This window comes from Trachurus japonicus, chromosome 24, assembly GCF_045865225.1.
Source record: "Trachurus japonicus isolate A0001 chromosome 24, Traja_1.0".
Classification (NCBI taxonomy): domain Eukaryota; kingdom Metazoa; phylum Chordata; class Actinopteri; order Carangiformes; family Carangidae; genus Trachurus; species Trachurus japonicus.
This window is the reverse complement of record NC_140930.1, coordinates 2,673,356-2,694,152: the sequence shown is the minus strand read 5'-3', so window position 1 is coordinate 2,694,152 and position 20,797 is coordinate 2,673,356. Positions and strand designations below refer to the sequence as shown.

Below are 20,797 nucleotides of genomic sequence, written 5' to 3'. Positions count from 1 at the left end.
TCTGTTTTTACTGCAGCATGAGGTCACAGCTGCAAACACCTTAACTCCTTTCTCTTAAGTAGGCTAAGGGAACCTTTTAAGAGGTTTTTAAGGTGGAGGCAAAGATGATGTTTTACAGATTTACATGTAAATACTTGAACTTGTGAAAATGTAAATAATACACATGTGGACCTAAATTCCTAAATACGTAACTGTTTTCATATATTTGTAATAAAGTGTTTCAAACACACGTCGTGAATCAGCATCCTAACATTAACAGATTCTGTGTAATTAAACCCTATGAGTCAGAGTTAAGTAGGAAACTTAAGGTGTTTTGTGCAGCCGGTCTCAGGTGTATAAATAAAGAAGATGACAGCGCTCTCACTGATTAAAGCTGAGGTGTGTTACATAATAGGACCATTTCCCTCTGGGTGCCGCCATGTTTTCTTTTCTTTTTCTTTTTTTTTTCCAGTATCTGGACCCGTCACTGTTTTTTCTGGTGGTTAATATCAGAGCTGACTCACATCGACCTCATTGTTATTGTCGTCGTTGTCGTTGTTGTTATGGAGACGGAGATCTTCTCTTTGAGGATCTCTAATCTGAACCTGCACTGCAAAAAACTCTAAATATCTTACCAAGAATATTTGTCTTATTTCTAGTCAAAACAAATCTCATTATACTTAAAATAAGACTCATCACATTAAAAGTAGCTTTTTTCAAGCATATTTTCACTTGAAATAAGTAGAAAAATCTGATAGTGGAGCAAGTTTTTCTTCCTTGCTTTCACTGGCAGATTTTTCTACTTATTTCAATGGGCTCTTTGCACAGCTCCACTACTTCCTGAACTTAATGCTGCTCCTTCATTTCCTGTCTTACCTTATTGGACAACCTGATTAATCCAGGTGTGTCTAACCATTGTGACTACTCAGACACACCTGGATTAATCAGTTTGTCCAATAATGTAAGACAGGAAATAAAGGAGCAGCATTAAGTTCAGGAAGTAGTGGAGCTGTGCAAAGAGCCCATTGAAAATTAGTTTGAAACAAGTGAAAATGACCGAAAAACAAGAACATTTTTAGGTGATGAGTCTTATTTTAAGTGGAAAGAGGTTAGTTTTGACTAGAAATGAGACATTTTGACAAGAAATAAGACAAATATTCTTGGAAAGATTTAGAGGTTTTGCAGTGTGAAGGTGGAGAGCAGGTTCCTGAAGGCATCGTGTCTGTTGCTTTGCTCTGTTGCTGTGACCTCTGTGACCTCTGTGACCTGTGCATGCTCTAACCGCCGTTAGCTGAACGCCCGGTAACTCTCCTGTCTGCTCCTAACCCTCGCTGTCTCTCTCACCCTTCTCCTGTCTGTCAAAGTCCTTGCCATGTATGAAAATGTTTTAAAGTGCCCGACTCCCGGCTGCTCCGGACGGGGTCATGTCAATAGCAACAGGAACTCGCACCGCAGGTGAGTGAGCGGCCTCCAGCCGGGGCGCTAGCACTGCAGCCGACACCTGAATGTGGCTGATTCACACAACAGATACTCGTGTACATGTGTGTGTGTGTGTGTGTGTTTATGTTTAATGAAGATTAATGTGCGACTGACTCAACGAAGCATTTAAAGGGATTTAAAGTTCACTCATTTCACTCATTATCTCCTCCCCCTCATGTGGACTAAGGGCTGGGAGAAATTTCAGAGTCCTCCGTGGCTTCTCTGAGTTACAGGGGGTCTCGGCGTAGCAGTGCATGTCCATATGACGGTTGCAAATGGATACCAACTGTCTTCGTAACAAAAAGACACACCAAAAAACATCCAAATACCTCCATGCTGCTCGTATGTAATGTCCGTCTTGTATTGAAGCCCCGACATGAGAAATTGTTCCAATTTGGACGAACCAGGAAGAGGAGCTTCCACTACAAAACAAGCTTGAAATATGGACCTATTTAATTTTTTTTCGGAGCAATTTCGCATTTCGGGGCTTCAATACAAGACATGGACATGCACTGCTACGCCGAGACCCCCTGTAACTCAGAGAAGGCACGGAAATTAGAATTTTGGGTGAACTATCCCTTTAACAACAGGTCAGAAGAGAGGAGGAGGCTCTGAGCCTCTCTTCTGATTGGCTGACTGATCCAATAAGAAATAGAGCAGATTTCAGAATAAAACACTCAGAGAAACTAAAAATCCTGCAAGTTGTTGTTGTTGGATGGTGGGTCCAGGTGGTGGTGAGGGGGCGGGGCTTTGTTGTGACATCACAAAGTGACAGGAAGTCCTGACGGCTGGTTTTAAGGCTCAGTTTCTGAATACAGGCTGTGTGCATTTCTCTGTGGACTGAGGCTTTGATACTTTCACAGTATTAATATAGAACCTAGAGCTGCTTTATAATCACACTACACATGGACATCTACCTTTATACTGTATGGAGCTTTAACACAAACATCTACCTTTATACTGTATGGAGCTTTAACACAAACATCTACCTTTATACTGTATGGAGCTTTAACACAAACATCTACCTTTATACTGTATGGAGCTTTAACACAAACATCTACCTTTATACTGTATGGAGCTTTAACACAAACATCTACCTTTATACTGTATGGAGCTTTAATACAAACATCTACCTTTATACTGAAAAAAACAATCTCCATGTTTTTTTATTTTATTTCTAGACCTTGACTGGTAGAATTGTTTTATTTCCCGTCAGTGTAATAATCTGTAGAGAGCTGCTCTGGAACATTTCCAGGTTTAGATTTGTGTGTGTGAATGAAGCTTGAATCTAAATTTTGCCCCGTGTTTGAGCTGAAGGTGTGTCTGCGTCACATCAGCAGTTCAGCTGTTTAACAGGCAGAGCGGAGCGTCTCACACACACACACACACACACACACACACACACACACACACACACACACAAACACATATACAGACACACACATTTTTGAATTATGTAAAGTAATTAGGATTCACACTCGTTTTGTATCTCTCTCTCTCTCTCACACACACACACACACACACACACACGTTCAGCAGTCTTACTGGAGCACAGACACATTCACATTCACAGTCAGACACTTACAAATTAGCTCACAGACAGCAGCACACGTGCGCTGGCAGACAGTGGAGCACACACACACTCTCTCTCACACACACATTCTCACACACACACACACACACACACACACACACACACACACACACACACACAGGCTGGCTCAGACGTGGCTGCAGGGTGTGTTATGTAGCACAGCTCCACTGGGAGAGGAAACAAAGCAGTAGCTCGCTAGCTTAGCTGCTGCTGTTAGCTATAGCAGCTTTCATCTCTGCTAGTCGCCATGGAAACGCCTTCACAGCAGCAGCATCAGTAACCGTGGCGGCGGCGGCAGTGGCGGTGCTGATCTGTCACTAAGTCGTCCTCATACAGCAGCATCCTTTATAATGTGTGTGTGTGTCTGTGTGTGTGTGGGAAGTTTCAGTTGTGTGTGTGTGTGTGTGTGTGTGTGTGTGTGTGCTCTTCTTCCTGTTCACACACTCTCAGTGTCAGTGATGCGTAAACTCGTCGACCAATCAGAGGAGACTTCAGACTTGTACAGATTTAGCAGCAGCAGCAGCAGCAGCAGCATCAGAGCCCAAAGGACAAAACACAACACAACCTCCATGTTACTGTATCACTATGTTACACACACACACACACACACGCACGCACGCACGCACGCACGCACGCACACGCACGCACACGCACACGCACACGCACACGCACACGCACACGCACACGCACACGCACACGCACACGCACACGCACACACACACGCACACACACACACACACACACACAGGGGCTGAGTCTCTGTTTTATCCTCTATTGGATCATTTTGTCCTTTTACATCTGTTTTTATTTTATAATGAAACGGAAGACGTCATATTGTGTTTACAATAAATGTTGTGCCTTTTCTTATTTGACTATATATTTATCTTTTATATTTTTATTTTTAAGTTATTTTTTGTGGTTACTTTTTTGAGGGGCTTTGTTTATTTATTTTTTATGATATTTATTCATTTATTTTCAAAATTGATGAAATAATTTTCTTGCAATTATCTTGTCTTTTAATTATTTATTTAGATTTCATTATTATTTATTGGGTTATTTTATTTATTTATTCATGTCTTTAAGAATTCATGATATTTATGTTGTATTTTTTTTATTTAGATTTTCTAAATTGATGAGATAATTATTTTGTCTGTTTAAAAAAATTGGTATTTCATGACGGAGTATTAGGGCCACATCGAGAGAAGAAAAAAAGAAGAAAAAAGGGAATAAAGTCGTAAATTTACAAGAATAAAGTCATACATTTCTTACGAGAAAAAAGTCATAACATTACAAGAATAAAGTCGTAAATTTACGACTTTATTCTCGAAGTTTGTTTTTATTTGTAAATGTGGCCCTAATACGTCGTAGTATTTTCATTTTTGGATACATTTTTTGGGTTACTTATTTATGTGTTGATATTTTTTTTCTGAATTGATGAGATAATTATCTTGTTTGTTTGTTTTTTTAAGATTTTTCAAAATGTTGTGTTTAGAATTGATGAAATAGTAATGAAAACAAATCTTTCATGTTTTTCTGTTAAAGAACCCAGTTAGTAAATGACCTCTAGACGATAAATAACCAGTTAGTGAACAGTCAGACGGTGAAAGCGGTTAATGAAGCCGTCAGCGGCGATGAGACGTTCACGGCTCAGTGAACCGCGACACGGCCGAGTCAATAAACTGTCAGTTAGTTAATCAATGCACCTGTCAAACCCTCAGTCTGAGGGCCAGGTGTGTGTGTGTGTGTGTGTGTGTGTGTGTGTCAGTGCAGAGCGGTGTGTAACCGGGCCGTGTGCTCTCCCTCCCTCCTCCAGTTTGTCCGGCTGCCCCATCGCTGCTGCAGAGAAGATGGCGAAGGTTCATGAGAAGAGCCACACGCCGGACACCACCAGCCCCGGCAGCAAAACCAATCAGACGTCAGACCGCGTCCTCAGGTAACCGCCCACTCTGAGTCTGAGACCAGCGACGCTTCTGATTGGACGGTGCGACCAACCACAGAATGATCATTATGGACTTAAAGGGACAACGAGGAGTTTCTATTTGGTTATAAAAAGTCTGATATTAATGTGGATGAATCTACGTTACCACTTGTTAATGGTCCATTTTAGATAAATATATGGTTTTGTCTCTATGGTTATTTTGTTATTATTAGTGGTGGTGGAAATGCTGGGCGAGCCGACCAGCGTTTCTTTACTTTCGGTTTCGTGGTGAGTCATGAGAATAACGCTGCCGAATCTCCGTTTATGGTGGGAACTACGACGGTATGTGATCGTCTTCCAACCTCTGACTTTAATTCTTGATGAATGAAAACAAAACTCCTCGTTGTCCCTTTAAATGTCTCTCATCATCCTGAAGACGAACGGATGCCAATGCTTTTTGAATATATTTGTCATAAATCCCGAGGGATGCAGAATGGTGCGGTCAAATTTACCAGCATACCGTGAATACATCACGGTATGCTGGGAAAATTGATTCCAAAATAAAAATACCAATTTCTCTAAACAGACAAAATAATTATCTCATCAGTTCAGAAAATCTAGAAAAACAAAGTAATTATGATGAATGAATAAATACATACATAAATAAATAAACAAATTACCAAAATAAAAGCTTAATAAATAATATCCTAATTAAATATAAATGATTAAAAAGACAAGATAATTGCAAGAAAATGATTTAATCAAATTCGAAAATAAATAAATATCATAAATAATACTGACTTTAGGGAACAGACAGTGATGGGAATGTTAGCGTTACTACTGGCGCTTCTTTTTTCAGTCACGAGTGATCAAAAAAAGTTACTGTTTCCCTCGTTACAAGGGCGTTAATGTTACTGACAATAAAACGCTCCGTTACTTGACTCAAGAATTTACATAGTCGGAAAAAAGCAGTTTATCCGGAACTAACCAACTCACTCAGTATTCCTCCAGTGAGTTGGTTAGTTCCAGTTAAACAGAAGGTTAGAGGGGGCGAGTCCAAGTAATTTGACATATTTGAGCATTTTATTACAATACAAAGTAACGCAATAGTTACTTTTCCTGGTAATAAGTTACTTTTTTTTTTAAGTAACGTGCCCAACACTGCAAATAAAAAAACATTTAGAGTTGGTTAACCTGTGGACGCTGCTCTGACCGCTCCTTGTTTGTCCTCTCAGGCCGATGTGCTTCGTGAAGCAGCTGGAGATTCCTCAGTACGGCTACAAGAACAACGTGCCGACCAGCACGCCGCGCTCCAACCTGGCCAAGGAGCTGGAGAAGTACTCCAAGACCAGCTACGACTACGGCGGCTACGACGGCCAGCACGGCGGCTACGGGAAGAGAGGACCCACGTCCAAGTCCCACCACGGCCGGGACACGTCCCCGAAGGGATACGACGGTGAGGAAAACTAACGCTCCGTCTCAGTTTCAGGCTTTTTGATTCAATGGCTGCACACACTTTATCTTCAGTGCTGGAATTTAAAGGGGTAGTTCAACATTTTGGCAAATTGGCCCATTGCTTATAATCCCTATAGTCGTAGCAGTAGGTTCGTTACCTTTAATTGTCGGTGCAAGCTGGTTTTAGAACGGCGGAGCAGAGCCGTGAGCTGCTCAGAGCTACGCTACGGAGGCTCATTATGGGATTTCTTGGTTTCCCTCATCAAACTCATCAAATACACAATCCAACAACTCCACAACGCTCTGGTGGACAAGTTGTGAGCTGCACATTCACCACGCTATGAGATAATAACACAACGTTACCACACAGAGTTGTTTTAGAGGGAAATACAGAGACTGCTTGATGAAAAACTGTCCCTGAAGGCAATGTGCATCAGAGGTTTTGCATGAATTTCCCTCTAAAACAACTCTGTGTGGTAACGTTGTGTTATTATCTCATAGCGTGGTGAATGTGCAGCTCACAACTTGTCCACCAGAGCGTTGTGGAGTTGTTGGATTGTGTATTTGATGAGTTTGATGATGAGAGAAACCAAGAAATCCCATAATGAGCCTCCGTAGCGTAGCTCTGAGCAGCTCACGGCTCTGCTCCGCCGTTCTAAAAACATCTTGCACCGACAATTAAAGGAAACGAACCTACTGCTATGACTATAGGGATTATGGTGATGGGCCAATTTGCCAAAATGTTGAACTATCCCTTTAAATGAAGAAGGAGAAACGGGTCCAACAGCCTTGTTAGTTAGTTATATATCTGACAAACACACATTCGGTCTTTATTTAAATCTCTGTTTATTGATGCGTTTCATTATCGACCTCCCACACATACAGGTAAAAAATAAAAAATAAAAAATGAAAAGATAAAGTCGAACTAATGTTGTTCCACATGCAGGTTTAAAAAAAAAAAAATTAAGATAAAATAAAATAAAAGCAGGCTAATGGAGGAGGAAGAAGAACACTCTGTACCTGAGGATGAAACTCACTCAATTCAATCAGCTTTATTTATTGGCATGAACAGAAATGTGTTGTTGCCAAAGCATTTTACTAAATATCTACATACATACATTACAATATTACAATTCATTACATTAATTCACATTACATTACATTACATTACATTACATTACATTACACTCACTCACTCTTTGTTGCAGCAGCACTGGTGTTTTCCTCCTCTCCACATGACTGGAGTGAGAGAGAAAGAGAGAGAAAGAGAGTAGAGGAATGGAGATGCCGAGGCTGCCTCCTCTCAGCCGAGGATGGAGGGATAGAGGGAGGGATGGAGGGATGGAGGAGGGAGGTGCAGATGGAGGGATTGTGGAGCAGAGCAGCGGAGAGATAATGAAGGCGAGCCCTGTTCCTCTGGCTCTGAGCCATCGCCGAGATGCAGGAGGGAGGATTTTTTAGACGAGGTGTCTGCGCTCTCCTCTCCTCCGTCACGACTCCCTCCTTCCTTCCCTCCTCTCCTCTCCTCTCCTCCTCTCCTCTCCTCCGCCACTTCTCTCTCCATCAGCATCACTCCAACTCACCATCGTACGATCACCCTCTCTCGCTTCTCTCTTTCCTCTCTCACTCTTTTCTCTCTCTGTTTCTCTCATGAAAAGACTAAACCCTTTTCTCTCTCTTTCTCTCTCTCTGACTCTCTGACTGTCCCACTTCTCTTCCTCTCTGTGTCACTGCGTTCATCGGCTCCTGCTGAAGACATTAACCTCCATATTTGTAGTTTTTTTTTTCTTCCATACACAATAATATATACACAATATATTGATGGTCACCTCTTAAAATTTGGAACCAGATTTGACATGTTTTTGAATAGTTTTTGTCATATATCTTAACTTTAATTTGCCGTTTCTTAATAAGATGTAAACAGGGGAAGCCAAATGGTGCAGTGAAACAAATAACTATAGTTTTGATTTATTTGACATATATAATAATATCACGTCAAATCCGAAGTCATTGTGTTTTGTCATGCAGGTAAACCCTTGATAGGATTTACCTGTATGGGATGCAGAATGGTGCGGTCCAGCCTTGTTTTGGTTGTTTGGAAAACAAATGTAAATGTTACAGCTCACTACTACTGATTAGTTTTCAGTTTGCAGCATTTTGGTTTTTAACTCACTGGAGTTCATTCTGATTATTTGTTTCATACTCATATTAAAGGATGCAAAATAACATTAGCATATACACAACATACCTGTTCTTGGTGGTTATCTCCTAAAATTTAGAAACACATTTGACTTTTTTAAAATAGTGTTGTCATCTACTGTCAACTTCTAATTTACATATGTTTATGGGGTGGATGTAAAGAGGGGAAACCAAATGGTGCAGTGAAACAAATAACAATGGGTTTGATGTATTTGACATACAGTATAATAATATCACATGTTGAATCCGAAGTCATTTTGTTTTGTCATACAGATAAACTCTTAATAGGATTTACCTGTATGGGATGCAGAATGGTGCGGCCCAGTTTACAACATGATGTGAATACATAATCTACCTTGTTTTGTTTGTTTGGAAAGTAATGTAAATGTTACAGCTCACTACTACTGATTAGTTTTCAGTTTACAGCATTTTGGTTTTTTAACCCACTGGAGTTCATTCTGATTATTTGTTTCATACTCATATTAAGGGATGCAAAATAATATTAGCATATACACAACATACCTGTTCTTGGCGATTATCTCCTAAAATTTAGAACCAGATTTGACTCTTTTTTGGGGGGGGAATAGTGTTGTCATAACTTCTAATTTACATATGTTAATGGAGTGGGTGTGAAGAGGGGAAGCCAAATGGTGCAGTGAAACAAATAACTATGGCTTTGATTTCTTACATACATAGTAATATTACTCTATATAAAGCAGTGATGTGAAATGCTTAGTCATTGTGTTTTGTCATGCAGAATTTACCTGTATGGGATGCAGAATGGTGCGCTCCAGTTTACAGCATGTTGTGAATACATAATCTACCTTGTCTTGATTGTTTGGAAAACAAATGTAAACGTTACAACTCACTGTTGATGTCAGCATATACACTGTGTACCTTCCCTACAACTTTGTTCATGATAATTTAGATTTGAATGTTTTTGATTAGTTTTGTCATAGATTTTAACTTCTCATTCATCATATGTTACTGTAATAAGATGTAAAGAGCGGGAAACCAAATGGTGCAGTGACACAATGAACTAACTTGATTTCTTCTTTGTATTACGTAAAGCAGGGATGCCAAATGCTAAGTCGTTGTTTTTTTGTCACGCAGGTGAAAGGATTTACCTGCATGGGATGCAGAATGGTGCGTTCCAGTTTACAACACACTGTACAACTTACAACATTTATAATTTACCTTGTCTTGACTTTGTACATTTTAGAGCTCACTGGTTCCTACTGACGTCATTGTTGCCTCCTAAAATTTTGATTTGAATAGTTTTGACATAAATTTGAATCTCTAATTTATTATATGATAGCGAAATGGTGCAGTTAAACAAATAACCAACATATATTACATAAAAGTCAGTCATGTCAATTTATTTTTATTTAATTATTATTATTTTTAATTAAACCATAATATGCAGCACCTTTAATATTTGACTGGACAACAATGGTGGTTTGTTAAAAATGAGGAAACTCTGAGCTCCTTCATGTTTCCTTCTTTCAGTTTTTTTTACATAGTTTAAAATGCATCAGAAGTTCTTTTTATAATTTTGGATCTTCTCTAACAATCCATCTGCTGCTCAGTTTGGCCGGACGCCACCATCGCTCTCACAAACCCACCATATGTGTGTGTGTGTGTGTGTGTCCCTGCAGCGAAGCGCTACTGTAAGACGTCGAGCCCGGCCAGCAGTACGACCAGCAGCTACGCTCCCAGCAGCAGCAGCAGCCTGAGCTGTGGAGGAGGAGGAGGAGGAGGAGTAGGAGGAGGAGGAGGAGGAGGAGGCGGAGGAGGAGGGGGGAGCAGCGCCAGCAGCACCTGCAGCAAGAGCAGCTTCGACTACACACACGACATGGAGGCGGCGCACATGGCCGCCACCGCCATCCTCAACCTGTCCACCAGGTGCCGCGAGCTGCCGCACGCGCTGACCGGGAAACCACAAGACCTGCTCACACAGGTAGAGACACAGAGAGAGAGACACACCTCACTTCTTTTTTTCTTTTTTTTTACTTCTTTTTTTCTATATTTATTTTATTTTATTTTATTTTATTTATTTATTTTTTTACTTATTTATTCTATATTATTACTAATTAATTAACTATGTATGTATTTGTTTTAACTCTGCTGTCCCAATGCTTTGGCAATATTGTATATGACAGTCATGCCAATAAAGCAAATTTAAATTGAAAATTGATGAAGGAGAGACAGTGAGAATGAAATAGAGAGGTAGACTGAAAGAGAGAGACGGGTAGAATGAAAGAGAGACAGAGAGACTCCAGACTACAGCTGACTCACCTATTTTGATGTTACAGGAATGTTCTTGGAAGGTTAATTGAATGTTTTACAGTAAAGTAGCACTATCGCAAATTCGCAAATACTTTGTTCGGCCACTAGATGGAGCCGGTGGTGCAGTGTATCAGAGATAAACATCCTCGTCCTCTTTACCTTTAATGGGCTCTATGCACAGCTTCACCACTTCCTGATTTTAAGGCAGGTCCTTCATTTCCTGTCTTACATTATTGGACACAATGATTAATCCAGGTGTGTCTGATCATTGTAACTACTCAGACACACCTGGATTAATCAGTGTGTCCAATAATGTAAGACAGGAAATGAAGGACCTGCCTTAAAATCAGGAAGTGGTGAAGCTGTGCATAGAGCCCATTGTCGGTGCAAGCTATTTTTAGAACGGCGGAGCGCAGCCGCAAGCTGCTCAGGTTTCTTCGTTTCCCTCATAAAACTCATCAAATACACAATCCAACAACTCCAATCCAACAAGATAATAACGTAACGTTACCAGACAGAGTTGTTTTAGAGGTAAATACGGAGACTGCTTGATGAAAAACTGTCCCTGAAGGCAGCGTGCATCAGTGGTTTTGCATGAATTTCCCTCTAAAACAACTCTGTCTGGTAACGTTCTGTTATTAGGGCCACGGGCCATCACACCGGGCACTGGCCCCTACAGCTATGAATTTTTTTTTTTTTTTTTGCATTGAAGTCAATGGGATGGGCGAAAAAAAAGAGTGAATAAGAACAATCATTGGAGTTTTACAAACGTCTACTGCTCAGGCATACTTTCACCTAGAGACTCCATTTAAACTTTAAACAGTAGACACAAGTCTTGTGTATTGGTGTATTACTCCACGTTTTGATAGGTCATATAGTTTTTGATCAATCCCTGATCAATGATCATGATCATTTTTGGAGAAATTATGAGTTTATAATGGGTGTGTATTGGACGGAATGTTCGTGTCAGAGTGGGTGACATCATCAGTCAGAGTGGGAGAGAGTGAAGAAACATTCTGTATTTTTTCTGGATAAACTGTCAGCACGGCCACAATTTACACTCTACACGCATGATTTTTTCAGAAAATTGTAGACAAACTTGTTCTGTCTCTCACCATGTGCTCAAAATATCAGAGAGACTTACAGAATTGACAGAATCAGCCTCTGAGTGCGGCCACGTCTGTCCCTGCTCCTCATTGAGTCCAATACAAATATTTTCTGAGAGAAGCAGAACGGACCGATGTTTTAAAACTGCCAGCGTCGCCAAAATATTTACTGTAGAAACACCAAATCGTACCGAAATTTTCAGGAAGTCCTTAGAGCAACGTGATCTGTGTTTTGTTCTGATAGGAGTTACCGTTTTGTCATGCTAAGCCTAAATGTGAGACCGGTGCAGAGGCAGAAAATAGCTCTTTTTCTCCACGTTTCTGTCTGTCTCAGCCTGGGGGGGGCCCTATCGTCATTGGCAACCACCTCAAGTTGCCGTGGTAACCTCTTTGATCCTCAGGCCAGAGCTCGTTAACTTCATAAACAATCCACCTGGCGCTCGTTTAAATGTTTATAAACACAGACACAGCTAAATCAGACTGACACAGGATGCAGCTACTAACATGTGTCAAGTCAGTCACACACACACACACACACACACACACACACACACACACACACACACACACACACACACACACACACACACACAGTTAACCTAATGTGGTTACAGCTCCTCCATATCAGTGCTTATAGAAAGATGATCATGTGTCTGTCTGATCAGTTCTGTCTTGACCTTAAGATCGTGGGTTTGATTCCCATATTGACAGATATGGCAAAAACCCGCATTAGCCCCGTGGCCCTATCAAAATTTCCCAGAGGAAATTTTCTAGTTATCTCATAGCGTGGTGAATGTGCAGGTCACAACTTGTCCACCAGAGCGTTGTGGAGTTGTTGGATTGTGTATTTGATGAGTTTGATGAGGGAAACCAAGAAATCCGTTAATCAGCCTCCGTAGCGTAGCTCTGAGCAGCTCACGGCTCTGCTCCGCCGTTCTAAAAATAGCTTGCACCGACAATTAAAGGTAACGAACCTACTGCTATGACTATAGGGATTATGGCAATGGGCCACATGTTAAACTGTTATGTGTTATCTTAGTTATCTCTGTGTCTGTCGTCCTCCTGGTGTCTCCCTGTCAGAGTCCGGTGGGCGACCTTGATGACGGCGGCGGGGCGGTGGACGTGTCCGGCGTTCCCGGCGGTCCCGGCGGTCCGGAGGGGAGCGGCACGGTGCTGACCCCGCTGCAGCCCATGTCGCCCCAGCGCCAGGCCCTGATGAGCAGCCGCTGCTACCAGCTGAGCGAGGCCGACTGCTGGGAGCTGCCCGTCGACTACACCAAGATCAAACGGCTCGGCGACGACACGGAGCACAAGGAGGTAATAGGAAGAGCCGCCGCACTTCACAATAAAAGTCCTCTGTGTGTTTGTGTGTGTGTGTGTGTGTGTGTGTGTGTTGAAGGTTGAAACACTGAGGACAGATCCAGAGTCAGAGGAGCCATCGTTAAAACAGTTTCCTCCTACAAATTAGCTCTGACTCAGCTGATGAGAGTTACACTGTAAAACCCACACAACAACACATTCTGTGAACAGGAAGCTCCATCTTTAAGATTTAACAGATTCTTTTTTAAATTTAAAGGGACAATGAGGAGTTTTGGAAAGCGAAGTGTTTTCACACTACATTTCCCATGAGCCTCTGCACGCACGGTGAAATTCTTGGACCTTTGGACCCAGCGTCGGGAAAACCGAAACTAGGAAATGCTGGGCGAGTCGACCACTAAATAATAATAACAAAATAACTATAAAGACAAAACGATATATTTATTGAAAATGGACCCATTAAAGCTGTACAGAAAAGAAAATTGAATTTAAGCCCACTCTAGGTCATAAAATTAGTGTAATAACTCATCTATCAGACGATGGAGGCCAAACTTTGTGCAAAATTCTATTTTTGAGTAAATCCGGGATGAAAGTGTGTATTTTCTTTTCCACATTGGATAATGCAGGCGCATGAATTATACGTCACGTTGCTCACGATTCACCAGCCACTGATATTGGATCCGTCATCTGTCATTCAAACGTCTGAGACACACACACACGGAGCTCGGTTTCGCCCCAAGCTTTGAATATCCTGCCCGCTCGATAACGACCAATCAAATTCGTTTTCCTTACTCGGGTAAACTCGTGTTGCAGCTTGTGACAACTCGGCGCGACAAACAGGACAAACGGCCATTCCTGTACAGCTTTAAAATGTGGTAACGTAGATTCATCCACATTAATATGAGACTCTTTTAGAACCAAATACAAACTCCTCGTCCCTTTAAGGGTTAGCAGCATGTTATTCTTTGCAAACGTGACATTTAGGAAAGTTTGTTTTATTTGTGTGAAATTCTTAGATTTGCACAAAACATTACAAATGGAAACAAGAATGAAGACGTGTGGAAAGGTATCACACAAAATTAACACAGACCTGATTAGTGCCAGAGTTTACAGCTGAGTTTCCATCAGAAGTTAAAGTTCTCAGAGTTTAGTGTCAGGTTTTAAAGTTTTATAGTTGAAATCAACACTTTACTTTATTTCTTCATCATTTCTCGTTAGTTTCCTGTGTAATTTGGCTCCAATTAAAGGTTAAGCAGAAGATTCTGTGACTGAATATTTTTATAATTTATCGACTGTGAATGAAAGTTTGTAATTTCCATAAAATGCAGCTACGGTTATTAGTCGGAAAATATCCAATAATTATTGAAACGAAGAAAATGTTTGTTTAATTTGCTCCTTAATATTCACATCAAATGCAAAATATAAGATGAGAAACTAACACCTACATCATGAGCTGTGATATTTTATACATTAATGCTGCGAGGATCTGGGTCTTAGATTTAATCTCATGTCAGAAACACAAACAGATTTTACTCCTGAGTTGAAAACGGTCACTGTCGTCGACTCTGTCCAGTTCACGTCTCGTCTCGTCTCTGCTCTGTGAAGTGAAGTGAAGCTGCAGGAAGCCGAAAAGCTGAATTAACGCCGCTAATACAGAAGTAAAACACGGTAGATCATCTGCTGCTGCACGGCCCCTAAACCCTCACAGATCTGATATCACACAGAGCAATCCATGCAGCAAATTGCTACATTTGCCGCGTCGGATTTGGGAGCGCTGAAGTGAAAGGTTTTAATCAGGAGAGTAATTGCGTTTTGTTAATGAAGCACGACATTGCAGAGGAAGAAGGAAGGAGGCTGCAGCCCCCCCCCCCCTCGAGCAGCTGATGGGATTTTTCTCTCCAGACGCTCCTGAGTGAGAAAAGTCCCGGCTGAGGAGCGAAGAGGAGCGAATGTGTGGACGACGGAGCAGCAGAGTCACACCTGAGGAGACAGACAGGAAGCTGAGGGACAGGTGTCGTCTCACCTCCCGATGCTTTTAGGTGTTTCACTGAGAGACGTCGTCTTTATTTAAAGATCCAAAGCTGCTTTTTTTAACATTTAATACAAACATCTACCTTTATTTTGAAGGAGCTTTAATACAAACATTTACCTTTATTTTGAAGGAGCTTTAATACAAACATCTACCTTTATTTTGAAGGAGCTTTAATACAAACATCTACCTTTATTCTGAAGGAGCTTTAATACAAATGTCTTCCCTTATTTTGAAGGAGCTTTAACACAAACATCTACCTTTATTCTGAAGGAGCTTTAATACAAACATCTACCTTTATTCTGAAGGAGCTTTAACACAAACTTCTACCTTTATTCTGAAGGAGCTTTAACACAAACATCTACCTTTATTCTGAAGGAGATTTAATACAAACATCTACCTTTATTCTGAAGGAGATTTAACACAAACATCTACCTTTATTCTGAAGGAGCTTTAATACAAACATCTACCTTTATTCTGAAGGAGCTTTAACACAAACATCTACCTTTATTTTGAAGGAGCTTTAACACAAACATCTACCTTTATTCTGAAGGAGCTTTAACACAAACGTCTACCTTTATTCTGAAGGAGCTTTAATACAAACATCTACCTTTATTCTGAAGGAGCTTTAACACAAACGTCTACCTTTATTCTGAAGGAGCTTTAATACAAACATCTACTTTTATTCTGAAGGAGCTTTAACACAAACATCTACCTTTATTCTGAAGGAGCTTTAACACAAACATCTACCTTTATTTTGAAGGAGCTTTAACACAAACATCTACCTTTATTCTGAAGGAGATTTAATACAAACATCTACCTTTATTCTGAAGGAGATTTAACACAAACATCTACCTTTATTCTGAAGGAGCTTTAATACAAACATCTACCTTTATTCTGAAGGAGCTTTAACACAAACATCTACCTTTATTCTGAAGGAGCTTTAATACAAACATCTACCTTTATTCTGAAGGAAGTTGAACACAAACACCTTTATTTTGAAGGAGCTTTAACACAAACATCTACTTTTATTCTGAAGGAGCTTTAACACAAACATCTACCTTTATTTTGAAGGAGCTTTAACACAAACATCTACCTTTATTCTGAAGGAGATTTAATACAAACATCTACCTTTATTCTGAAGGAGATTTAACACAAACATCTACCTTTATTCTGAAGGAGCTTTAATACAAACATCTACCTTTATTCTGAAGGAGCTTTAACACAAACATCTACCTTTATTTTGAAGGAGCTTTAACACAAACATCTACCTTTATTCTGAAGGAGCTTTAACACAAACGTCTACCTTTATTCTGAAGGAGCTTTAATACAAACATCTACCTTTATTCTGAAGGAGCTTTAACACAAACGTCTACCTTTATTCTGAAGGAGCTTTAATACAAACATCTACTTTTATTCTGAAGGAGCTTTAACACAAACATCTACCTTTATTCTGAAGGAGCTTTAACACAAACATCTACCTTTATTTTGAAGGAGCTTTAACACAAACATCTACCTTTATTCTGAAGGAGATTTAATACAAACATCTACCTTTATTCTGAAGGAGATTTAACACAAACATCTACCTTTATTCTGAAGGAGCTTTAATACAAACATCTACCTTTATTCTGAAGGAGCTTTAACACAAACATCTACCTTTATTCTGAAGGAGCTTTAATACAAACATCTACCTTTATTCTGAAGGAGCTTTAATACGAACATTTACCTTTATTCTGAAGGAGCTTTAACACAAACTTCTACCTTTATTCTGAAGGAGCTTTAACACAAACATCTACCTTTATTCTGAAGGAGCTTTAACACAAACGTCTACCTTTATTTTGAAGGAGCTTTAACACAAACATCTACCTTTATTCTGAAGGAGCTTTAACACAAACATCTACCTTTATTCTGAAGGAGCTTTAACACAAACATCTACCTTCATTTTGAAGGAGCTTTAACACAAACATCTACCTTTATTCTGAAGGAGCTTTAACACAAACATCTACCTTTATTTTGAAGGAGCTTTAACACAAACATCTACTTTTATACTATGTATATGGAGCTTGATAAGATGGCGGCTCTGTGTTCAGGTTTGTTTGTCTCCGTGTGAGGTTGTGTGTGTTGTGTGTATATTGCCTGTGTAACCGTGGTAACGAGGAGCTCGTAAAGTGACGTGCTGTAGTCGTCTTATTTCTCGTCCTTACACCAGAGCGACGAGCTGGACCCGTTCCAGGAGCTGCTGGACGAGCAGCGCTACCCGGCCGAGGTCGCCATGCCCAGCCCCAAACACCACAAGTACCCGGCCTGCAAGGAGGGCAAGAAGGAGCTCATCACGTAAGACTCACACACACACACACACACACACACACACACACACACACACACACCTGACCTTGACCTTTGACCCACGATAAGGAGGATGATCCGCCATCAAATAATGTTAAATTGTGCATCAATGTTCATAAAAATCCAACATTTTCATTTCCTTCTTGTTACGTAACATGTTAAAGGGATAGTTCACACAAAATTGAAATTGCACTCATTATCTCCTCCCCCTCATGTGGACTAAGGGCTGGGAGAAGTTTCAGAGTCCTCCGTGGCTTCTCTGAGTTACAGGGGGTCTCGGCGTAGCAGTGCATGTCCATATAACGGTTGCAAATGGATACCAACTGTCTTCGTAACAAAAAGACACACCAAAAAACATCCAAATACCTCCATGCTGCTCGTATGTAATGTCCCTCTTGTATTGAAGCCCCAAAATGCGAAATTGTTCCGAAAAAAATTAAATAAGTCTAGCGAAATTTGGACGAACCGGGAAGAGAAGCTTCCGCGACAAACAAGCTTGAAATATAGACTTATTTAATTTTTTCCGGGACAATTTCGCATATCAGGGCTTCAATACCCAAAGATTTTGGGTGAACTATCCCTTTAAGTACATATCCAGAGGATTTGTACTTTACTTGAGTATTAGATTTCTTTGGTACTTATTACTCTTACTTGAATACATTTCCAAGACAAATATTTTTACTTTTACTCGAGTTAATTTCTAGGAAGGCTGAAAAGTACTCGTTACTTTCAGGTCTTTTTCTGTGTTTGTCTGTGAAGGAAACCCTAACCCCTAAAAGCAGCACATCAGTGCAGCTGCTTTCAAAGAGTTCATTCTCACTAACAAGAGTTAAAAGCTCCTTACATTCATTTAGGAACAATTAGAGTCATTCATTGATGTGAACAATAAGACATTTACTCTGACTCTGACTTTGACTTAAAGTACATTTAAAAGCATGTACTTTTGGATACTTAACTACCTTTAAAAGCAAGTACTTTTTTACTCTTACTGGAGTAACATGTCGACTGAGCTACTTTTACTTGTAACGGAGTAAATTTTGACCAGTAGTATTTTTACTCTTACTGGAGTAACTGGGGTGGAGTACTCTGTCCATCTCTGATTGTTCATCACTGTTCATAAAATCCAACATGTTCATCTTCATCTCTACGACTCCATCTCCTTCTTGTTACGTCACATGTTAAAACCGTTGTTCCCTCCACCTGCTGCAGGTTGTCCAGCTGTCAACTCGCCGACAAGAACATCCGCGGGATGATGACGTCCAACGCACAGGAGCTCAAGTGAGTCCAGATCCTTCAGTCTGGAGATCAGAGTCCAGGATAATAATAGAGAGCCGAAGCAGAAGCAGGAAGTAACGTCGCCATGGGACCTCAATTCGGAAAAAATCTCCATGTAAATGAAGAGTCAGAATGGAGTCAGAATTTTATTTTGTGATCCAATTGAATTGTGCCATGAGAAAAATGTATGACCTCTACCTGTTTAAAACATCACGTTTCATGAAGAGAAATCAGCAGTTTGTTGTAAAACTATTGTAAAATAAAATTCCGCCAACACATGGCGCCCCTTCCTGTGTCAGTTGGTGAGGTATTTTTAGTGGGACACCAGATCTGTAGTCCGTAGAGCATCTTCACACTAAATACATTTAATTCTTCTGTTGCCGTTTTACGATAAACTGCTGATTTTTTGGCACAAAACGTGATATTTTAATTAGTTTAAGGTCATATTTTTCGGATCACGAAATAAAACTTTGACTCCCCTTCATTTACATAGGCATTTTTTCCGAGTTCAGGTCCCATGGCGACGTTACTTCCTGCTTCTGCTTCGGCTCTCTATAGAACGAATCGCCTTCTTGTTTACAACTACTTCCAGGTAGAAAACCAGCATGAGAACAATAGTGACTGACGAGAGTTTTGCTATTATTTTTCATGTCACTATATCACCGTTTATTCTGATGTTTGTAAAGTCTATAAAACCAATGATTGGACAAACATTACTATTTCTGTGAAAATGTTTGTAATTAGTCATGGTTATCATAGATTAGCCGGGCTAACGGTTAGCTACCTGTTTAACTTTAATAACTCAGTGACTCAATAAACGCTCCATGAAAAAATATTTTCTCCAGCGGATATCTGAGTTCCAACATGACTGAGCTAACTGGAGTAGTTTCATGTCGTGTCCCACAACGGGAGGGTTTTAACAGCTGATGTCCTGGTGTACCGCCGTTAGCTTAGCTGCCGCCGTTAGCTTAGCTACCGTTAGCTGTCCCTGTCAGCTGAGCCACTGATGCTTTCTAGACACTGTGATTCCCCCAAACTGAATAAATACAACACATAGCAACACAAAACACACACACAGAAATAGTAATGTTTCTTCAATCATTTCAGATTTGTCTAAACGGTGATAGGGCGTGAAAAATATGAGATATATAGCTAAACTCTCGTTCGTTACTATTGATCTCATTCAAATTACAGCTGGTTTTCTACCAGGAAGTAGAATGTAAACAACAAGGAGATTCGTAATAATAATAATAATAAGAAGAAGCAGGTTGAGTTTCCTTCGGTTCCTAATGAAGCTGCTGTCGTCTGTCTGTGTCTCAGGTGTCCGACCCCCAACTGCGACGGATCTGGACACATCACTGGAAACTACGCCTCCCACAGGAGGTACAGGCATGCTGAACACAGACACACACACACTAAACACACACACATACACACACTGAACACACACACTTCACTGTCCTGTCCACCATGCACGCCGTCTCACCTCTGTCCTCCGTTCCGTCCTTCAGTCTGTCCGGTTGTCCTCGAGCCAAGAAGAGCGGCATCAAGATCGTCCACAGCAAAGAGGACAAAGACGACCAGGAGCCCATCAAGTGAGTTTTTTTGTTTTGTTTTTTTTCCCATGATGCTTTGAGAACTCTAATCTGATTTATTCCTCCTCGGTCGCCACATCCAGCCACAGCGCTGCGTTTTACAGACTGAACCTGAAGTAACTGCGAACATCTCAACTCAGCTTCACTTCTTCTGAAGGAAAACTCATGAATTCAAAGAAAACGTTAATATTCAACACATTACAGTTAAGACATTAA

At 40.5% G+C, this 20,797-nt stretch overlaps 1 protein-coding gene across 8 annotated transcripts in view; it reads left to right on the top strand.

Annotated features, from left to right (window-relative positions):
• myt1la (myelin transcription factor 1-like, a) overlaps positions 1–20,797 on the top strand; it is a 93,995-nt gene that overhangs the window by 53,644 nt on the left and 19,554 nt on the right. For 3 of the 8 annotated variants that reach the window (XM_085770514.1, XM_085770519.1, XM_085770513.1), the window contains exons 9-18: positions 1,344–1,434; positions 4,866–4,985; positions 6,206–6,426; positions 9,738–9,770; positions 10,283–10,584; positions 13,100–13,336; positions 17,548–17,699; positions 18,921–18,989; positions 20,307–20,369; positions 20,498–20,581. In XM_085770514.1, coding sequence (XP_085626640.1) covers positions 1,344–1,434; positions 4,866–4,985; positions 6,206–6,426; positions 9,738–9,770; positions 10,283–10,584; positions 13,100–13,336; positions 17,548–17,699; positions 18,921–18,989; positions 20,307–20,369; positions 20,498–20,581 — 1,372 coding nt within the window. The remainder of the gene's footprint in view (positions 1–1,343; positions 1,435–4,865; positions 4,986–6,205; positions 6,427–9,737; positions 9,771–10,282; positions 10,585–13,099; positions 13,337–17,547; positions 17,700–18,920; positions 18,990–20,306; positions 20,370–20,497; positions 20,582–20,797) is intronic. The other 5 variants (XM_085770517.1, XM_085770520.1, XM_085770516.1 and 2 more) reach the window with 3 other exon arrangements.